Below are 22,744 nucleotides of genomic sequence, written 5' to 3' on the forward strand. Positions count from 1 at the left end.
GGTATTTATAGATGTTGCGCTCTTTTCAATGAGTTTTTGTGAAGTGTTACTGATTAGGTCTATAATACACTTTGCACGGGTATAGTCTCTGGAATGTTTGGCGCCGTTATGTAATATCTTTACGTGTTCACAGGGGAACATACGTCGGCGCAGATGAAATCACCAAATTCATGCCATCACATTTCTTCGCACATCTCCGTGAGGTCAATCTCCTCCTGCAAACCTGGCCTTTTTTCAAGCTGTCCTCAAAACGAATTGAAAGACAGGATCTCGATTACTGTTTCAGGACCTCTGTCTTCGAAACCATTCAGGCGACACGCTGTATCTTGAAGTTTCCAAAATTGATGAAGGTAATGCTATCAAAGCGTCGCTCTACACTTCATAGTTTGAAAAGCCTACATATGAAAATGTTCCGCAGCCATGTTAAATGCAAAAACTTTATAGGCAATAAGCTGGGTACATGTAGAGACCATTGAAAAGGCAATTAAACCGCAACCATGAATATGCGATGAAACTCCACAGTGTAGCGTCGCCTTGTACGCATGGTATGCTGTATGCTGCGTGCGAGCGTGTGTTTGTTTGAACTGACAGTAGTAATTGATAAGATTCTTTACACAAATACATGCTTGTGAGTATGTTTCGAGTTAAAGGTCAAAAATATAACATAGGTATGGGTCTGTCAATATCTGAATAGATATATTTGAAGTTCCACTTTGTCCTTTTTCCCAAAGCCAATACCATCAATATGACCCCATCTTAAAGTTTGTTTTCGAAACCTGCCGTTAGATTTTACCTCGAAGCAGTTACGTTCAAAGCACAAATAATGTAAACATCGATTGATTGTATCAGTTGCCGTTACAAGTCCACCAACATATATGTTCCAGGAAGTAATGCCAGGGTCAATTTACATGTGTACGGAAGACTCACCAAGAGAAACGAAGCGACACGATTGTAAAGAGCTTGGCCAGTTGTCTTGAAATTCCCGAGTCTATCCAAGATGGGGGCCGAGGCGCCAGTTACCGCTTGATTCTGTCTATCCCCGCACAGAGATCGCCTTGTGGACAAGAACAAGCCCAACCATCTTGATGAAGGTCGACATTGACGAGGTGGAAGTGGATGGGGAGACTATCGCTTCTACTCCCAGAAGATAGGAATTAGGACAAACACACCACATTTGCTTGATTGTAAAGACACATACGACTTTTATTGTATATGAGTGTAAAATGCCTATCGTTATTGTCGAGCGAAGAGGTAATGAATGAATGAATAACACGTGCATTGCCGCATCAAGTTTGCAGCTTTACTCAGCGAGCCGCATTAACAATAGCGAAGAAGTTAACTAAAAATGGTGTAAATATGTATCTACTTAATTATTTCACAAGGAAGTTTTGCATTTCTTCATGTCTTCTATTCAATTCTTTTCGGTCACATTTCCATCAATTTCTACATAAATGTCAGTTGGAACGTGTGAATGTGTTACGGGCCACGTTAACATGGGGAAACAGTTTAGCCTGGTGTGTGAACTAGCGGCGAGATGCAGTGGCACTGGTCTAACAAACGTTTGTTATATTTAATATTGTGGTGTGTAAAATGTAAATAATAACGCTTACTATTATTTGAACGACGGTCCAACGTGCTACGTTGTCATCACTTTAAAAATATTAAAATAATAAATGTGTAATCATGTCATGGTATAAAACTGTGGTGGTACACATAGTCAGCTGGCACACATGCACACTACACTCCTCTTGCTCCCCGGGAACTCAGGTGGAGCGGCCTGTTTCTACGTCGTTCATGCATGTCCTTTTTCTGTTGAATGATAAATAACAATATGTTCACCAGCCAAAGAGAAGCGAATGGCTGGTTTCTGAATGATTTATGACCTTGGAGGGGTGAATCAGTTTTCTTGGTTTCGCCTTCCATTGACATCACCCTGATCTCCACGGGTTGTTGTGTGTATTGATATGAGGTCTTTGTACCCACAGTAGTTTGTTTCTTCATATCTGTCACTTCAATGTGAACGTATTTGTATCACTGTAGCCTTAAAGTAGAAAATACTTTCTTCCGAGATCTTCTGCCTGTGTACAGTGTACAGATGTTTGAAGGGCATTCGGAAGTTGGTAGAGGGTAATAGTTAGCATATTTTGATATAGATGTGCAACTTCATAATCGTAAATAATAGAAGTTGCACATCTATATCAAATGTGTTGTGCAGTGTAGAGAATACTCACATTTCTACTTCCCTACCATTTTACAGTTACTTTACATTTAAACAGCCATGTTTATTGTTTTATCAACGTGTAACGTCAGGTCAGGCGATTTTAGTTCAGATTATATTCTTGAAGTCTATATTTATAAACATATTTGTGCTGTTTATCCATGTATTTATATTTCTAAAAGTTAAATATTTAAGGACGTCTTCGTTCAAATGTCCTCATCTCTATATAAAATTCTTATTACACAAAACACATTGGTGATCAATGTAGCACGTTACCAATATCACCATCCAGCTTCTATTGTTTGCAGATAATATAAATGAACTGTTTCTTATGATTTAAATTTTGGTCCAAAGAACTCATATCAAACTTTAATCAAGTTACTTAAATTCACAGCAAAAACAAATTATTTAAATGACAACGGTAACATCAGGTAAGTTTAAAATGTGTTCTTTTATAATGACACAGCAGTTATATTGACATAGCAGGAGATATCAAATTAACGATGAAAGGAGTTTACAATAATTACTTTGCAACTGCATAATAATTTTAATAATCAAGTAATAATTGCGTTGGCGTGCAATGAAAATAGCAATGAAAATGTACTTATATCGTATGTTGGGACCAACTATTAAACCTATTATATTTTGATGTTTAATATCGGACAGAAATAAATGAACTTATAATCAGTGAAACAATGACGTATTTGTCGTATGTACATGCACTTGAAAACTTGATATGTGTCAGTAGTGTACAGTGGTGAATGCCCTTGATAAGCATCGACAGCTGATATAGTGATCGGTGAGGGAGGATATATATCACATCTATTTCAGATGATTACGTTGCACACACACCTTACATTGAACAGCACGCCATTGCGTGAATGACTCAACTGGCTTATATCTTTAACAACGCAACCGCGTAAGGTGTAAATCCATTGTGATTTTTTCGTTGAGAGGCATTTTAGAAGTTGTGAAGATGAAGGAAAACTGATATATACATGGATGGTATCAACTTCTTTATTGCGATGAGTGCGTCGTTTCGGTGTAGGTATTACTAACACCGTTATCAAGCAAGTGATACAAACAACTGAAGCAAGGAGAATATATACATAGCTGTATGCAGTGAGTATATACAACTCGGTTGATGTACATTGGATATTTGATAAGTGACAAAAAGCAGAGGGAGGGTTGATGTACGGGTGATCGATTTGTGAATTAGAGAGTTGAGTTTATACGATTGATGAGTTGGATGTACAATAGCGGTGATTACAAGCACAAAGGAGGGAGCATGGAAGCCAGATGGACAAAGGGAGGTAGTAGGAGGATTACTGGTGGTGGTGTTTTGATTAGGTGGTGATAGGCTGACGAGATGAAATAACCTTGATCTCGATTCATGGTGGGGTTGTGGCGTTTGACTACAAAACTACAAGACTACAAAAATTAGGAAAACTCCTTGAAGCCATAAACATCCAACGCCACAACCCCACCATGACAATCTGATAAAACAACACACGTTGCTCTGTGTCGTGAATTTAGAGAGAAATACGCAAACTGTAGAAGAAACTTAACAAAGAACCTTCGTCGGCATCGCCTAACTTTCCTGGTGTCGGCTTTGACGTCTGGAACGTCAATGAGTGACTGTGGACAGCTAGTGTCTCGTCTTCAGCGATTCCACGTGTTAATACTGAGACGTACCCCAGTAACGGTCATTGTGAAGAGCAACTGGCATACAACAGCATATGATTTATTGTGAAAGGACAGGGCCATGCGAGTGTTCTTGATGACCCACAATTTTCGAGATTCTTTGATCCAAAGCTCACTTGATCATTCGCACCACGTCTCCCCTCAGAAGAAAAATTCCTAAAACGCATCTCGAAGCCAAACACGTTGTTCAGAAACTGTTGTCATCTGCAGAATAACTACGCATTTATCGTAAACTCACTAGATGGGAATTTATATTTAATCACCATTAGCTACTGACCTTGAAAATATAATAGATGCCTCGTTGTTTTCTTTCATGAGGACATTGGCTTCTGAAGTATTTTAATATTCACACACAGAAGCCGCATGTTCAGAACTACAGGGGATCGATTTATAAAAGGAAATATGTAACATGATTTAATTTGTTCAGGCTGCTCTCACATCTGACGGATGGAAGTTTGTGTTACCAGACAGCTATGTCATCATATCACTGTTGAGTAGCAAGTGAAGAATTAGGTTTTACTGACTAGGATACGATTGAAATTCACACAGGTAAAATACACAAGAATTGTTTTTGACAAAATATAATTATATATATTAGATTATATGGATAGGAGGCAAAAGACAAAACTTCAAAACTGTCACTAATACAGCGGAATACAAATATCTTTTTACCACATAAGGTATTAAAATTCGATATCCATATGAAAATGGTAAAGTAAGCAGTAAATACATAATGGTTTTTCAAGAAAACAGTTTCTTTTACGTCTGAGCATATTGCAGACACTCACAGTTCAGGCAGTTGAGAAGTGAAAGTTACCAATAAAACATGGGTCTCCTCCTGTCACCGCTGCTAATATGATTAAAGCCGATAAACAACACTGCATGCCGCCGCCTTTATCGTCGAAATACTTTCTTCAACCCAATAGCTCCCAAACGAAGCGACAATTGAGAAGCAACTGGGAAAACGATATGTTCTAATGAAAATTGGTCTTGCCCATTTGCTGGCAAGCTAAGCAGATTGATCTTTTTTCAGTGTAATCTAATTAGGCAACTTGTAGAATCCAATATGGCTGACACGCAAATGCATTTTGACGCGCACCTGAAAAGCTAAAATGAGCAACGTATGATGTTGCTACACAATGCAAACTTGCAATCTTTCCTGTACAAGTTAACGAAGATATGTAATTTTTAAGGTTTACTCTGTGTAGACATTTAAGTTAGTCTTATCCCTCTCACGAACACCATCTCACTACTGGGGTGTGAGACAGTTGTTGAAAGTGGCTATATTTAATTAATTTTACATTATTTCCCGCTACCTCATCAGTCTGGATCGCTGAGATATGGCGATTTTTGTTGATGCTGGTGATTTTGTGTCTTGAGAGCGTCTGACAATTGGGTGTTATGTACAGTAAAACTGGGGGACTAAGAATTAAAATGAATAATAAACAAAATTATTAGTTTGGGATGCTTAGTTTGTTAGGCTCAAGATGAACATGGCAATCTGTCAGTTTAATTAATAACATGGAATTCTTACAAAGAACAAACGTAATGAACCCTGAGATATAAAAACATTGAGATTCCAAGGAATACGTTTTATCAACTGTAATGCTGCTATATTTAACCGGAGGTTCCATCAAGAACACATGTTATCAACACATTCTGTTTCGTAAGTAGCTGGATATTCCAACAACAAACACATGTTATCATCACCTTCTGTTTCTGTAAGTAGCTGGAGATTCCAAATAACGAACACATGTAATCATCACTTTCAGTTTTGTAAGTAGCTGGAGATTCCAAACAACGAACACGTGTAATCATCACTTTCAGTTTTGTAAGTAGCTGGAGATTCCAACAACGAACACATAATAATCATCACCTTCAGTTTTGTAAGTAGCTGGAGATTCTAACAACGAACACATGTAATCAACACCTTCTGTTTTGTAAGTAGCTGGAGATTCACAACAACGAACACACATGTAATCATCACCTTCAGTTTTGTAAGTAGCTGGAGACTCTAACAACGAGACGTGTAATCATCACCTTCTGTTTTGTAAGTAGCTCGAGATTCTATAAAGAAGACATGTAATCAACACCTTCTGTTTCGTAAGTAGCTGGAGATTCTAACAACGAACACATGTAATCAACACCTTCTGTTTCGTAAGTAGCTGGAGATTCTAACAACGAACACATGTAATCATCACCTTCTGTTTCGTAAGTAGCTGGAGATTCTAACAACGAACACATGTTATCATCGCCTCTCTTGTTTCGTAAGTAGCTGGAGATTCCAACAACGAACACATGTAATCACCACCTTCAGTTTCGTAAGTAGCTGGAGATTCTAACAACGAACACATGTAATCACCACCTTCTGTTTTGTAAGTAACTGGAGATTCTAACAACGAACACATGTAATCCAACACCTTCTGTTTGTAAGTAGCTGGAGATTCTAACAACAAACACATGTAATGAACACCTTCTGTTTCTAAATGTTAAGTAGCTGGAGATTCCAACAACGAACACATGTAATCACCACCTTCAGTTTCGTAAGTAGCTGGAGATTCTAACAACGAACACATGTAATCATCACCTTCTGTTTTGTAAGTAACTGGAGATTCTAAACAACAACATCAATACACATGTAATCACCGCACTCTCAGCAGTTTCGTAACATCCTGGTCTAACGAGGAATACTCAGACATGAAACCTTGCGGTTCCATATAAGTAGCTGGACATGTTCCCAGGAACACAGATTTTCATTTGATTCTCTGGTTTCAAGATATCAATTCGATAACCTAAACTATTCAATCATAACCTATTCTGCCATAACCTAGTGTGTACTGACCAGTACAGATTATGCATACAAAATACTCGAAAACGCTCAAACAGATACACTGTTTCCACATGAAAATAATCAGATTATCTAGGGGTCAGTTCTGTAAAATAATAAAAGTCATACACCCGGTGCATCTATGATAACTGGTGCTGCTGTTGAACACGTCTATACGTTATTCAGACATTCAGTCTCTTAGGTTTGGGAAGTAATGGCAATAAAACATATGCATTATCTTATATCATCTATTAATTGATGTTATAAAATGCAGTGATTTGAATTTGAAGTAAGGTCTCGAATCTTAACCCTTGGGGGATATACGGCAAATATTGTTAAATAGCACCATTTTTTAATGAATTCTTAAGGTTACACCAAACTGTGATCTTTTTTTTTTCATTATAGTTACTCATGCTTGCAATATGAATGAAGGTAGATAGGCATGTGACGAAGACACCGTTACTTTAAGAGATCTCATTGATTGCATCACAGTACGCTGCTCACATTGAACCTACAATCAATAATCTCTTGGTGGACAATAGCATGCTACCATGCTATCAATAGCACGCTAGCACGCTATCAAAATATCAATTACAACTACATGTACATATTTACACTTACAATAAAATGATCGCTTGCGTTAGTAACTAGAAGATACAGAAACAGCAGTACAAAGTACACACACTGTACGTCAGCATTATATCTGTATGCAGGATAGAATAAATAGTGTTATCGCATGGCTACAGCTGTATTAATACTCGTCGATACAGTACAGTCGTGCCCCGTTTATCGAACCTCAGATATCCGTAAAACTCGTCTTCCAAACGAAAATTCATTAAAACGAATTCACAATGTTGTAAAACTACTCACTTAACTAGAAATCCGGTTTCCGTAACCGGACGGTCATTTTCACATACCAAATGTTAAATCATATGCATTTTTTTCTCGAATATCCGGATAGCTGAGCACCTGTCAGTATGTTTACACGTGCATTTTACCGAGTGGCCTTGCGTGCCCTAACATGAAACAAGGGTAACAAGTCGGCATTCTTTGAAGGGTGAGAGGATTAACTGCCCTTAATTAGCAAGGTGACACTGAGTTAATCTTGAGGCGTTTGAATTGGTGGGTCACTATAATTACGCTGATGTTGGGTACAGGAACAATGCAATGCAAAAGCGTGGATGACATCAGAACTGGATATACATGTACCATAAAAATTACCGTTTGTGACGCGGGTGGCCAGAACGAATACGTCACTCGCTTAGTGAGTCAGAATTTAACATCGCGTCGGTATTATTTCAGCCCCACGGCGGCTTGTTTAAGACGTAGTTGTCCCTGTGTAGAAAGAGATCGACTGTACGGTAAAGAGAAAAACTACTTTTGGGTAAAGTGATTGTGGTGTCATGCCAGCGACCTTGACAATGTGGACAGTAGGAATGGATTAACAGCTCATACATGTGAGGGAATCGAACCCGTCCTACGGTGTGATCAATCCACGTTTTATCCATTATCCATCTTCGCAACAACGCTGAATGTGCTGATGTGAACACTGTCGATGTATGTGTCAATGTAATATATGTTTTTTCCAGACATTGTCCAAAGGAAATGGCTGCTCGAGAAGGGGGCTGATCGTGAAGGTGGGGGCGATCGTGAAGGTGGGGCTGATCGTGAAGGTGGGGCTGATCGTGAAGGTGGGGCTGATCGTGAACGTGGGGCTGATCGAGAAGGTGGGGTGATCGAGAAGGTTGGTCTGATCGAGAAGGTTGGCCTGATCGAGAAGGTGGGGCTGATCGTGAAGGTGGGGCTGATCGTGAAGGTGGGGCTGATCGTGAAGGTGGAGCGCTGCGATGGGCAAGGGAAATGCCACTGCAGGACCTTATTGATGAAATCTGTACAACAGGTGAAGAAATCACCACAAGTCAGCTGACTCGTATACAGCAATATCTCATTGGTAAGATAAAATTGTTTCTCACTTGTTTTGTTAATGGTATTTTTATCTTTTCAGGAGAGATACAAAACTGTTTTCAATAGGAGCTAGGTTTAGGTGGTACTGCGCTAAACTGAATTTTGAACCGTAAGCGCAGCGTTGCATACTTTGCAGCTCATAGCTAAGAATTCACGGTGCACTTTAATATCAGAAATCATGTTTATAAAGGCGACCCAGGTTTTGTATACAAAGTGGAAAAGTTACATCTACTCCATATAAATGTTGAACAATTAAATGATGCATCAGTCAATGCACGTTTATGAAGACATCTCTTCGTCACTTCACACTGTTAATGAACGGCGCTGAAATTGGTTGTTTTCGTGTTTGTTGGACGCGTGATACTCGTGCACTGTTTGGATTGTTATCAGTAGGTAATAAAGAAACCTTTCCGCAAATAATGCTTACAATATACCACTCCTTGCTAAAAAATAACGCTTACACCGTGGGTAAGCAGCAAACAATAGGTTCCAACAAGAAGTTGCGCGTAAGGAAGACAGTGTCGCTCGGTCTCCTATTACCAGGTGTTTGTTTTGTCAATGACCCATAATAGAGTATTCATCAAGTGAACAAAATATTATGTTCAGTAACGTAAGACCGATACCACTTTAAATGAAGCACAATAAATGTCTCTAGTATATAATGTAATGCGTTCTCTGGTCTCGATACTCATCGCAAAGAACATGGGTTGCACCTCGTCTTCAACGCTTCTCTAAAAACAAATAATGTATTTCTCTCAATAATTCTAACTATATCACCTCTCAGGGAGGCGTAATATGATGTATTCCAAAAAAGAATTACGTATTTAGATTGCAATATAAATTAACAGGTTCGAATGAATTAATGTAACGTTGCATTAATTGACACTCGCGCTCTCTCCCGGCGAACATTATTAAAAGCGAACCCCAAAGAGTTATGTTCCTTGGGGCAAGTGTTCCATGTATGGCAAGTGTTCTCTGTTTGGAAGCTGTTCGCCTCGAAGTTTAAATTATCGATTTCAGGCAAGTCGTAAGGGATAATAAGCCTTTTATTGCATCAATAGGAAGCTATTAAAGTGAGTGCATATGTCCCAATATATATAATATAGGCAAAAATATTGTCGAAAATGTGTGACGTTGTGTCTTTAATCCCAAAGGAAATGACTCACTGACTTGATTGACACATATCAACGTATACCAGTTGCGTAGATCGATGTTCATGATGTTGATTGTCTGACTCGATTATTTACAGACCGCCGCCACTTAGCTGGGATATTGCTGAGAGTGGCGTTGAACAACTACCAAACCAAAACTTCGTTCACTGTGTGTGTCATGATATGGCCTGTTTCACAGTCGATATGCTTGGAACATTGTAAAGCGTAGCCATGGGTAATACAATGCTACATCGAGAACAAATATATAGATGTTGCGTTTTTTCAATGAGTTTTTTTAGTGTCATTGATTAGGTCTATAATTCCCTTTGCACGGGTATGTAGTCTCTGGAATGTTTTATGCCGTTATGTAATATCTTTGATGTGTTCACAGGGGAACATGGCTTTTCTGCAGATGAAATCAACAAATTCAAGGAGCCATTACTTTTCTTCGGACATCTCCGTGATAAGAAGTTCATCTCCTTCGCAAACCTGGCCTTTTTTCAAGCTGTCCTCACACGAATTGAAAGACAGGATCTCTGTGACATTGTTTCAGATTTTGCCCGGGACCATTCATTCGACGCGCTGTATCTTGAAGTTTCCAAAATTGATAAAGGTAATGCTTGTCAAAGCGTCGCTCTACACTTTATGTTTGAAAAGCCTACATATGAAAAATGTTCCGCAGCCATGTTAAATTCAAAGAGAATCCTTTATATGGCAATAAGCTGGGAACATGTAGACTATTGAAAAGGCAATTAAATCCGCAACCATGAATATGCGATGAAACTCATTGTGTGTATGTGTTCGTTTGTACGTACGGTATGCTGTATGCTGCGTGCGAGCGTGTGTTTGTTTGAACTGACAGTAGTAATTATATCTTACACAAATACATGCTTGTGAGTATGTTTGAGTGAAAGGTCAAAATATAACATAGGTATGGGTCTGTCAATATCTGAATAGATATATTTGAAGTTCTCACTTTGTCCTTTTTCCCAAGCCACACACCAAATATGACCCCATCTTAGTTTGTTTTCGAAACCTGTCGTTAGATTTACCTGAAGCAGTTATGTTCAAAGCACAAATAATGTAAACATCGATTGATTGTATCATTGTTACAAGTCCACCAACATGTATGTTCCAGGAAGCAATGCCAGGGTCAATTTACATGTACGGAAGACTCTCACTAAGAGAAACGAAGTTGACACGATTGTAAAGAGCTTGGCCAGTTGTCTGAACATTCCCGCCGAGTCTATCCGGGTGATGGGGGCCGAGGCAACAAACAGTTACCGCTTGACTCTGTACATCCCCGCCAGGTACAGAGATCGCCTTGTGGACAAGAACATGCTCAACCATCTGATGAAGGTCGACATTGACGAGGTGGAAGTGGATGGGGAGACTATCAAGCTTACCTCAGAAGATAGGAATTAGGACAAACACACTACATTTGCTTGATTGTAAAGACACATACGAGTTTTATTGTATATGAGTGGTAAAATGCCTTGTCGTTATTGTCGAGCGAAGAGGTAATGAATTACTGCATTAAGCCGCATCAAGTTTGCAGCTTTACTCGGCGAGACGCATTAACAATAGCGAAGAAGCTAACTAAAAATGGTGTAAATATGTATCTACTTAATTATTTCACAAGGAAGTTTGTATTTCTTCATGTCTTCTATTCAGTTTTCGGTCACATTTCCATATCAATTTCTACATAATGTCAGTTGGAACGTATGAATGTGTTACAGGCCACGTTAACATGGGGAAACAGTTTAGCTTCCGGTGTGTGAACTAGCGGCGAGATGCAGTAGGCACTGGTCTAACAAACGTTTGTTATATTTAATATTGTGGTGTGTAAAATGTAAGACACAACGCTTACCATTATTTGAAACGACGGTCCAACGTGCTACGTTGTCATTTTAAAAATATTAAACATTAAATGTGTAATCATTTCATGGTATAAAACTGTGTGTACACATAGCAATATACACATGCACACCACACTCCTCTTGCTCTCCGGGAGCTCAGTAGGGAGTGGCCTGTTTCATGTCGTTCATGCATGTCCTTTTTTCTGTTGGATGATAAATAACAATATGTTCACCAGCTAAAGAGAAGCGAATGGCTGGTTTCTGGAATGATTTATTACCTTGGAGGTGAATCAGTTTTCTTGGTTTTGCCTCCATTGACATCACCCTGATCTCCACGGGTTGTTGTGTGTATTGATATGAGTCTTTGTGCCCACAGTAGTTTGTTTCTTCATATCTGTCACTTCAATGTGAACGTATTTGTATCACTGTAGCCTTAAAGTAGAAAATACTTTCTTCCGAGATCTGCTGCCTGTGTACAGTGTACAGATGTTTGAAGGGCATTTAGAAGTTGGTGGGGTAATACAGCACATTTGATATAGATGTGCAACTTCATAATCGTGTGTAAATAATAAAGAAGTTGCACATCTATATCAAATGTGTTGCGCAGTGTAGAGAAATACTCACATTTCACTTCCTACCGTCGTCACAGTTGCTACATTTAAAGCCATGTTTATTGTTTTATCAACGTGTAACGGGTCAGGCGATTTTTAGTTCAGATTATATTCTTTGAAGTCTATATTTATAAACATATTTGAGCTGTTTATACATGTATTTATATTTCTGAAAGTTAAATATCTAAGGACGTCTTCGTTCAAATGTCCTCATCTCTTTATAAAATTCTTATTACACAAACACATTGGTGATCAATGTAGCACGTTACCAATATCACCTTCCAGCTTCTATTGTTTGCAGATAATATATATGAACTGTTTCTTATGATTTAAATTTTGGTCCAAAGAACTCAGATCAAACTTTAATCAAGTTACTTAAATTCCATCGCAAAACAAATTTAAATAACAACGATAACATCAAGTAAGTTTAAAATGTGTTCTTTTATAATGACACAGCAGTTATATTGACATAGCAGGAGATATCAAATTAACGATGAAAGGAGTTTACAATAATTACTTTGCAACTGCATAATAATTGTAACAATCAAGTAATAACTGCGTTGGCGTGCTATGAAAATAGCAATGCAAATGTACATATATCGTATGTTGAACCAATCATTAAAACTATTATAATATTTTGATGTTCCAATATCGGACAGAAATAAATGAACTTATAATCAGTAAAACAATGACGTATTTGTCGTATGTATGTACATGCACTTGAAAACTTGATATGTGTCAGTAGTGTGCAGTGGTGAATGCCCTTGATAAGCACGACAGCTGATATAGTGATCGGTGAGGGAGGGTATATATCACATCTATTTCAGATGATTACGTTGCACCTTACATTGAGCAGCACGTCCTGGATTGAATGACTCAACGGTTTATATCTTTAACAACGCAGCAACGTAACGCCTAACCACTGTGTGATAGTTTAAGCCTGTGGAGATAAGGGGAAATCATATGCATCTTTCCGCATGTGTTTTCACAACTTATCACAGTGCAGTATGCCAATGATCAAATGATCATAGCCAGTCTTTGGCATTCGTAAAACATTTAGAGGTCTGAAATAGATAGCTGAGAAGAATGGAGTAATACGATAACATTGGTATTCTCCTATTTGTACAGTGATTGACAGCCGTTGATATCATAACATTTATGTAAACCAGACTGACTGAGTTTAGATATACGCCGCTTTTAGCAATATTCCAGCAATATCACGGCGGGGGACACCAGAAATGGGCTTCACACATTGTGCCCATGTGGGGAATCGAACCCGGGTCTTCGGCGTGACGAGCCAACGCTTTAACCACTAGGTTACCCCACCGCCCCATGTAAACCAGACCTTAATGTAGTACAAAATATAAAAACAAAAATACGAAATTTATATTTCTTTTAAATCTCGAAATACCTTAAATGTCCCACATCGTGCATTTAGTACACATCTTGTTTAGCAAGGGATGTTAATGCGAATGTATTACTTGCCAGTTTGTAGGACGTTGACGCTTTGACGTTGATGTTACGTTAAAATTGGTGGTAGTGTGTCTACATGTGTGATCATTTGATTGTCTGGTTTACACAAACACTGCTGTAGCATCGAGCTGTAAATATTTATATGTTTAGGCAAACAGTGTCAATGGCAGGTACTACCACTGGAGCAGGACATGCCTACACCTATCGAGAACATCTGGTGTCATTAATTTAGTCATTCAAATAGTTCACACACCCAGAGTTCCGCCGAGCACGCACGCACGCACGCACGCACACACACATACACACAACAACAAACGACAAAACAAACCTGCACATCCATAAATATGGAATCCGAGAAGGGACATTGTCGCGTTGTCGCATTGTCGCCCTCTCAAAAACAAATAAAATGAGGCAAAATAAACCAAAACGCCACACGCGACATCGCGACAATGTCCCTTCCAGGATTCCATACATAAACGTACATATTCCCACACAAACATACATATGCTTACTGACGAGATCGGTCAGGCTCCACTGGATTAATGCAGGTCACCGTATCCCAATCTATGGTCATAATGTCAATCACTTGATTGTCTGGTCCAGACTCTATTATTTAGAGACCGACGTCATATACGAGTAGCTGGAATATTGCCGAGTGCCGCGTTACACACCAAACAGATCATACATTATCACCTGTCGTATTTTCCAACCTGAATCAATACATTAACCCAGTAATCTCTGTAAAACAAACAAACCAACAAACTTCTTTAAAGTGGCATGTTTAGAAGTTGAGAATCAGATAAGGACAAAACTTTATGGATGAACAACTTCTTTTATTCGGATGATGCGACGTTTCGATACAGATAATTGTATCGTTGTCAAGCAAGTATCTGTATCGAAACGTCGCATCATCCGAATAAAGAAGTTGTTCATCCATAAAGTTTTGTCCTTATCAAACCAACAAACATCAAAGAAATGCTACACAATTAATGGATGCATTCTAAACTGCAAGTGAGACAGAGGCTTTACCCAAAACTAAGCGGGCGTTCATAATTTATGACTAGGTGAGTGATGCTGACTTTTATGGAGAAGCATGTGCAATATGAATGACACCCCCTAAAATGTATGTATAGAGTAAGTGACCCCCTGCATGTTATGTGCAAAATCAATTCCTCCATAACCCCCACCCCCACCCCCACCCCCTAAAGGGGTGACATCCCCCAAAAAGTACCATCAATACCCAATGAAATGAAGTGCATACTACAATACTGGTCTGATCACATTCAGGTATCATTATGTTTTGGAACACATATACAGTCAAAATAATATCGTATTAAAATGAATGGTTTTCTCATCATACAGTAGAGTGTAAATAATTCCAGAAACAATCAAAGAACGGGACACACTAAATGAAATGAACCCTATTTCTGTTTTCCTACGCCCCGGTAATCCTGGAATTTTTATTTTAAAAACTGAAGAGAAACTATACCCTACAACATTGATTGCGTGCGAGAGTGCGTGTGTACAGCCATACACGCGTTGGTTACTTCCCTGTTCAAAACCGGATGTTTACAACCTGTACCGGAAGTAGATTCCTGCTGGAAAATACATCGCTTAAGAAAGTAAAGTTACTAGTGTGAACCGCGTCTGTGCGGACAGGAGAGACAATGGGGATGTGTCTGCCATGTCTGGGTAGTTCCGTGGAGGATTACGACCAGCCCGATCCCGTGAGCACGTCGTCGAGTTATCACAGTTGCCTTTGCTATGTCTATAAGTGATTGCAATAGCCGATAGTCCATATTTCGAGCACCATGCCTTACCAGATCCAGACTGGCGGGGTTTCTCATGTAGATCGGTGCTCAGTGAATTAAATACAGGGCAAGTCGGGAATAACAAAATATTAAACAGACTGAGAACAATACATATGTGTTTTAAAATCCTAACATGAAAATAATGCCACCGTCAAGTTGGCTTGGTGAAGAGACAGTAACCTGTTTACAAACACGAAATCTGACATCACAACTTTGTATGTAGCGACCACGTAAACCCGGAAATGATAGGTGCGCGAAATAGATGTCCGCGAATTTACATTATGCCAGTTCACTAGTAGCAGGGATAATGTACATACGATCTATATAGTCTCCCCGCTAGTAGACACTACTCGTCTGAAGAGTGGTGGTGGCGTCGGCGAAGCTGTCGACGTGACAATGTACTTGACACCTTTCATAACCGTAGGTTATCATGGAGAATGTTTGTGTCGGTTAAGGTGTTCACTAAAATAGTGTGTTCTGTAAAATACTCTGAAATGTATATTAATTTGACAAACGTTCCTCTATTTTTGTGAATAGGTTTAACATTTTGAATTACTTTTGGAGTTGTTATTGTGACCAGCTTGAATATTATCTGATATGGATACCATGCTGAAGTACCAATCTTTCAGGTGTTAGAAAACAGGGGATGACACTAGAGTATGGCATTACTTTACAAAAGAGGCACTGAAAGCTATTATAAACGACTTTTTTCTTATCAATATATTTTCTGAATGCTATTGTTGAACACATCAGCTATCGGTATGAACACAAATGTAACTTTCACTAATCCCCAGATATATCAGCAATGTTATCTTAACTGTTCGAAAATAAGGTACAACTATGCGAGGATATTTACACTAGCACTCATTTCTGACATGCAGAAATTGTCAGTTAAGTTTCCCCTGCATTCTTGTGTTATGGTATATAAAAATAGACCAAATGTTGTTTAAAAGTGAAAATTGTATTCATTGTTTGTACATAAATGACAGTAAAGGATCAGGACACAACTGCCCAAACACTGAACCTTTTTCCAAATCTAAAATACCTGAAATTAGCTGTTGGGGATGTATGCCAACTGAGATGCATACACTGTATATTTTCTGTAGATGTCACAACCCACTAGTGGCGTGCTGTTACATGGTTACTGTCTCATCTCCAGCACATGTTAAGCACCTGATAGACTGTAGTATAGTGACATATTCAGCTTCCCATGGCCCACTTGTACAGCATGGAGTCTCATGTGACAGTACTGCTTCTAATATGCATTAAATACCGGTATACATGAGAAAATAAAATCATGTATGCAGAGGTACAGATAAGCTGCGTATCTGCGTAAATTACGCAAAAATGTATGTGAAAACTCAATTACTATTATTCTATTAGTACAAGTACGCTTTTGAATTTTTGTAAATACTCAATAAATGTGATCTTACATGCGTACACACAAAGTGTCAACTCTTAGGTTAGCATCAAGCGATAGATAAAATAACAGGTATATTGAGAGGTTCTATTTCAGCACACCTAATTTGGCAACTTGCAGTCTTTCTTATCGTTTCTGATACTACAGATCAAATATAAATTACAAACACTAACATTTAAACTTTTATCATATTTTTAAAAATTAATAGAAGATCGCAAAAATACCCAATTGAGTTTGAGTGTGTTGAGTACAATTTATTTGGTTACTCAAAGGAAAATTAGGATACCCAATTGAGATGAACACAAGCGAGTACATAACTCAATGACCTAAAAAGTTATCTGTTGCTCTGTGTATGTGTATGTAATGGAAAAGATGATGTATACAAAGAAAAAAGAATACATCTGGAAATCATGTTGATGATGTTTTCTCCAGCATCATCTTGTGCTTTATATGTGCTGGAGTGGTGGTTGTTATATTGGGTACAACAGATATTAGAGTACTCACCCTGTTACTTTAGGGCCATGCAGTGGTCAACAAGAGTACTCACCCTGTTACTTTAGGGTCATGCAGTGGTCAACAAGAGTACTCACCCTGTTACTTTAGGGCCATGCAGTGGTCAACAAGAGTACTCACCCTGTTACTTTAGGGCCATGCAGTGGTCAACAAGAGTACTCACCCTGTTACTTTAGGGGCCATGCAGTGGTCAACAAGAGTACTCACCCTGTTACTTTAGGGCCATGCAGTAGGTCAACAAGAGTACTCACCCTGTTACTTTAGGGTCCATGCAGTGGTCAACAAGAGTACTCACCCTGTTACTTAAGGGCCATGCAGTGGTCAACAAGAGTACTCACCCTGTTACTTTAGGGCCATGCAGTGGTCAACAAGAATACTCACCCTGTTACTTTAGGTCCATGCAGTAGTCAACAAGAGTACCTACCCTGTTACTTTAGGGCCATGCAGTAGTCAACAAGAGTACTCACCCTGTTACTTTAGGGCCATGCAGTAGTCAACAAGAGTACTCACCTGTTACTTTAGGTCAATGCAGTAGTCAACAAGAGTACTCTACCCTGTTACTTTAGGGCCATGCAGTGGTCAACAAGAGTACTCACCCTGTTACTTTAGGGCCATGCAGTGGTCAACAAGAGTACTCACCCTGTTACTTTAGGGCCATGCAGTGGTCAACAAGAGCACTCACCCGGTTACTTAAGGGCCATGCAGTGGTCAACAAGAATACTCACCCTGTTACTTTAGGTCCATGCAGTAGTCAACAAGAGTACCTACCCTGTTACTTTAGGGCCATGCAGTGGTCAACAAGAGCACTCACCCGGTTACTTTAGGGCCATGCAGTGGTCAACAAGAGTACTCACCCTGTTACTTTAGGGCCATGCAGTAGTCAACAAGAGTACTCACCCTGTTACTTTAGGTCCATGCAGTAGTCAACAAGAGTACCTACCCTGTTACTTTAGGGCCATGCAGTGGTCAACAAGAGCACTCACCCAGTTACTTTAGGGCCATGCAGTAGTCAACAAGAGCACTCACCCTGTTACTTTAGGGCCATGCAGTGGTCAACAAGAATACTCACCCTGTTACTTTAGGTCCATGCAGTAGTCAACAAGGTACCTCCACCCTGTTACTTTAGGGCCATGCAGTAGTCAACAAGAGTACTCACCCGGTTACTTTAGGGCCATGCAGTGGTCAACAAGAGTACTCACCCTGTTTTAGGGCCATGCAGCTGTCAACAAGATTACTCACTTTCGGTTACTTTAGGGCCGTGGTCAACAAGATTACTCACCCTGTGTTTAGTGCCATGCAGCGGTCAACAAGATTACTCACCCTGTGTTTAGTGCCATGCAGCGGCCAACAAGAGTACTCACCCTGTTTTTAGGGCCATGCAGTAGTCAACAAGATTACTCACCCTGTTACTTTAGGGCCATGCAGTGGTCAACAAGAGTATTCACCCTGTTACTTTAGGGCCATGCAGGGATGAACAAGAGTACTCACCCTGTTACTTTAGGGCCATGCAGTGGTCAACAAGAGTACTCACCCTGTTACTTAGGGCCATGCAGGGATCAACAAGAGTACTCACCCTGTTACTTTAGGGCCATGCAGGGATCAACAAGAGTACTCACCCTGTTACTTTAGGGCCATGCAGTGGTCAACAAGAGTACTCACCCTGTTACTTAGGGCCATGCAGCGATCAACAAGAGTACTCACCCTGTTACTTTAGGGCCATGCAGGGATCAACAAGAGTACTCACCCTGTGTTTAGTGCCATGCAGGGATCAACAAGAGTACTCACCCTGTTACACTGTACTTTAGGGCCATGCAGTGGTCAACAAGAGTACTCAAGAGCCTAGACAATACTGTGGAGAACTGGGAATTGAACATCTGATCAGAAGTGCCTGGCATGCTCAGGGGCTCTCCACAGCAAAATGTGGCACCTTTATGACTCCAAGAAATAGAATTTAGTTACTTTTTCATGCATGTAGTTGTGAGAAATATTGGCATCCCCTCTCTTCTTTTGCTGCATTATTTTTTGTGACCCCTCTGAAGCCCCACCCTCCCATCCACCCCCAGAATATATGGCCTGTCTCTTTCACAATAATGCAGGAAACTAGACGACAACAGCAGGCTGAGGCAGCGATAAAGCGACAGCGGGACAACGAGTCGAGAGGGGTGAAAGATGCTGAGGGTTTGAAGAGGAAGCAGCAGAGAAGGGAGGAGATCGAGAAGAAGGCGGAGATACAGGGAGGAGGAGATAATACCATGAGGGTAGATACAGTTGCTCACACTATCTGGGAGTCGAGAAAATTATTAAATTAATTATGTTTGGGGATGCTTTTTTGTTGGTTTTTAAATTGGACCAGATGGAGCCCAAACCCACACTCTGAGAGCAATAGTTCTGACATTGTTACAGTAAATATGAGCTTTGTGAGTAATTATATATGATATATGTTGTATGAAGTATCATATTGTGTAAAGACAACATAGTGAACAGTGTAGATGAAGGAAAGAATCGCAGGGAAACGAAATACGAAGACTAAAACTATTCCAAAACAATGAATTATTTTTTAAAAAGCAAAATGTATGTTGCCTCTCAGGTAACCACTGGCCCGAAAATATATGATTTTAATGTTGCATAATGATCCATAGAACTCTTTCAATGTATGAACTATGTTGTTTTCAGTGCTGAAGTTAAGCTGTTACACAATTATCCATCTGTTGGATGAAAGGACATCTGTAAAACTGTATCAGTGCAGGGTTATGAAATGGAGAGAATCAGTACGCAATAGTAGACATACATTAGCAAAATGTTATTTTGGCGATTGAAGGAAAAACAAAAGATGTACTTGATGTAAAACTTAAAAATATACTTATATGAAATGTGAAAATATTAAGGCTCTTACCTTTGAGTAAAATTGCCTGGATTGGATTTGCAAATGTAGCTGAAAATATAACTTGACACCATAGTTACCATACACCACCACTGTAGAATGTCATATAGCTGGACTGCAAGAAATACAGCCACAGAGTTGAACAGCACTTTCTCAGAGTTTGAAACAGTCAGGGTGGAAGGTCTGGTTATAGTGACATTGTATCAGCTAACTTGTATAAGTTTGTTAAAAAACTAGATTCAACTGATTGTTTGCATTTTCTGTTTTACAGTGGCAAGTTGGATGATCACACAGGCTGCCTTGACAACAGATAAGTTCCATCAGCCACACTTCCATAGTGGACTGTCAGATGTCTACTTATTTATCGTACAATACTTCTATGTTTTCATAGACCTATTGGCCTTTCCTATGTGGTTGTTCTCAGTGAAATGTTAAATTATTTTCAGTGCTTGTTGCTATTTTCTCGATCATACTGACGATCGGGTGTCTTTGTATTTTCATAACTTTTCTATCATATTTTGATATGTCTTTTATTTCATAACTGTGGTTATGTGGTAGAGTTTCCTATCAACACATTATCTCATTATGCAGTCAAGGATGTCTTCATTGTATCTTCAGTCACTGTATACATTTAACCTTCAACAAGGTCTTACTCAAAGCAGTCATTCTCATGATAAACATTCAACTGGAGTAGAATATTTTGTAATGCTTATTTTGAATTATGTTACCTTTTCACAATGTTATAAGTATTTAGGGGAATAGTTTTATCCCAACAATATAGGATTCAACATAACCCTGTGTCTCTGATTTTTCCTCTAACACTACGTAGTACAATTCCCACACCACAGATTTTAAAAGCACTTTTGTTGTCTGTATCAAGGCATTACACTTCAAGCATACTCTGTTTCTCAGTTGTCAGCAGAGTGGATACCACACAAGACCTTGTAAAGGCCTTTCTCAGCATCTTCCAACCATTTCAGATCTAATTAGCAATGGACAAGCAAAATCAGTTCAATATCCTTTTATTTAATGAGAAGACCATCTCTTTGTAGTGATGTTCTTGGATACAAAGTATGAAGGATATTATCAAACCATTCAAACACTCCGATAACTCTGTAAAATGGTATCTTTGTACCTCTTCACCAAATTACCACCATGCTCATTTTCTTTGTTACCTTGTTTTGGGATGTTTGTGTTGATTGATAGCTCAATGTACATATAGGCAACGGTGCATGGAAGTATTTGAAAGTCTGTTTTGTGTTGAAAGGAATGCACTGATCCTTTGAAATCGTCTTCACATGATTGCTTCTCCTTCCCAGGAGAATGGTGACTGAGATTCCAATGAAGGATCATCATCCTGACACTATACTCTGGTTTCTGTTGGTTCTAACATAAGCATCAACAGACATGCATTTGGTATTTTATGCATTTTCTTGTTTCTTAAATCTCTACAATCGCTGTGCCTTTTGTATTTTTAACCTATGCCATTGGTTGCCATAGTTACATAGCAACAAGCTGTGTCATGGAGGTTATTGACTTCCCTCAGTTGTGGCCTGAATTGTCTTTATTATCTTATGACAAACACCATGGATGCATTCATTGAGGCTTTGTTTTTAGTTCTGTTCAAATGTTGTGAGAAGTGATCCCCAAATTTCATAGTTTATACATAATTGATATGTACAGTGATGTAACTAGCGTACAGCTTGCTTGAATGGGTGGTTGGGTAGCCCAGTGGTGAAAGTATTGGATTGTTATGCTGAAGGTGTGGGTTTGATTCCCCACATGGGTTGTGTGAAGTTCAGTAATATTCCAATTTTAAGATGGCAGTCAGTATATAATCAGGTCTGTACATTCATCATATTTACTGGACCGCTTCTCATGTAGCTGGATTGTTGCCAGGTGCAGCGCCAAACAGCAAGTTACACACACACAAAAATAAAGCAAAAAAAAAGGTTGCTATGGTTGTGATTATACTGCTTTATATGTATTTCTATCTAATGACATGGGGATAGTTCATTAAGAGAGACACAGTGTTCAGATATGAAAACTTGTCTGTCCATCTGTATATTTATACCATGTGTTTTGTCAGTTCAGGAAAACAAAGCATCCAATGTTAATCTACTGATTTGAGCGACATGTACTTTATGTATATGTACTTTACAGGAACATATATGTTATATGTGGGATTACACTTTCTTAGTAAAGTACAGATTCTAGTACCTTTGCTTGGTTGAGTCCCAACTGGGATTCAAACCAAAACCATCTGAGTCAGGCACCTAATCGCCAGCACACAAAGTCAGCTGTCTAGCCC

The 22,744-nt window shown here is 39.2% G+C and overlaps 2 protein-coding genes across 2 annotated transcripts; both read left to right on the forward strand.

Moving 5' to 3' along the window:
* The first annotated feature begins 8,499 nt into the window (after nucleotides 1–8,499).
* On the forward strand, nucleotides 8,500–13,024 carry LOC124279806. The gene is made up of 3 exons (XM_046715686.1): nucleotides 8,500–8,700; nucleotides 10,257–10,478; nucleotides 11,004–13,024. Exons 1-3 carry the CDS (start codon nucleotides 8,610–8,612, stop codon nucleotides 11,288–11,290), a joined length of 600 nt encoding a protein of 199 aa, XP_046571642.1. The 5' UTR covers nucleotides 8,500–8,609; the 3' UTR covers nucleotides 11,291–13,024.
* Nucleotides 13,025–15,383: 2,359 nt separating this feature from the next.
* Nucleotides 15,384–21,936, forward strand: LOC124279807 (small VCP/p97-interacting protein-like). The gene is made up of 3 exons (XM_046715687.1): nucleotides 15,384–15,535; nucleotides 19,649–19,810; nucleotides 20,705–21,936. Exons 1-3 carry the CDS (start codon nucleotides 15,476–15,478, stop codon nucleotides 20,717–20,719), a joined length of 237 nt encoding a protein of 78 aa, XP_046571643.1. The 5' UTR covers nucleotides 15,384–15,475; the 3' UTR covers nucleotides 20,720–21,936.
* Nucleotides 21,937–22,744: the final 808 nt, after the last annotated feature.

This window comes from Haliotis rubra, unplaced genomic scaffold (genome assembly GCF_003918875.1).
Source record: "Haliotis rubra isolate DU_JTF1 unplaced genomic scaffold, ASM391887v1 Scf257, whole genome shotgun sequence".
Taxonomy (NCBI): domain Eukaryota; kingdom Metazoa; phylum Mollusca; class Gastropoda; order Lepetellida; family Haliotidae; genus Haliotis; species Haliotis rubra.

What these genes read in the sequence shown, in the direction of transcription:
- LOC124279806 (XM_046715686.1), top strand. Translation starts at nt 8,610, where the DNA reads ATGCCACTGCAGGACCTTATTGATGAAATCTGTACAACAGGTGAAGAA. An exon ending in TATACAGCAATATCTCATTG is followed by an intron (nt 8,701 to 10,256) that starts GTAAGATAAAAT and finishes ATGTGTTCACAG; the next exon opens with GGGAACATGGCTTTTCTGCA. An exon ending in AGTTTCCAAAATTGATAAAG is followed by an intron (nt 10,479 to 11,003) that starts GTAATGCTTGTC and finishes TGTATGTTCCAG; the next exon opens with GAAGCAATGCCAGGGTCAAT.
- LOC124279807 (XM_046715687.1), top strand. Translation starts at nt 15,476, where the DNA reads ATGGGGATGTGTCTGCCATGTCTGGGTAGTTCCGTGGAGGATTACGAC. An exon ending in ATTACGACCAGCCCGATCCC is followed by an intron (nt 15,536 to 19,648) that starts GTGAGCACGTCG and finishes ACAATAATGCAG; the next exon opens with GAAACTAGACGACAACAGCA.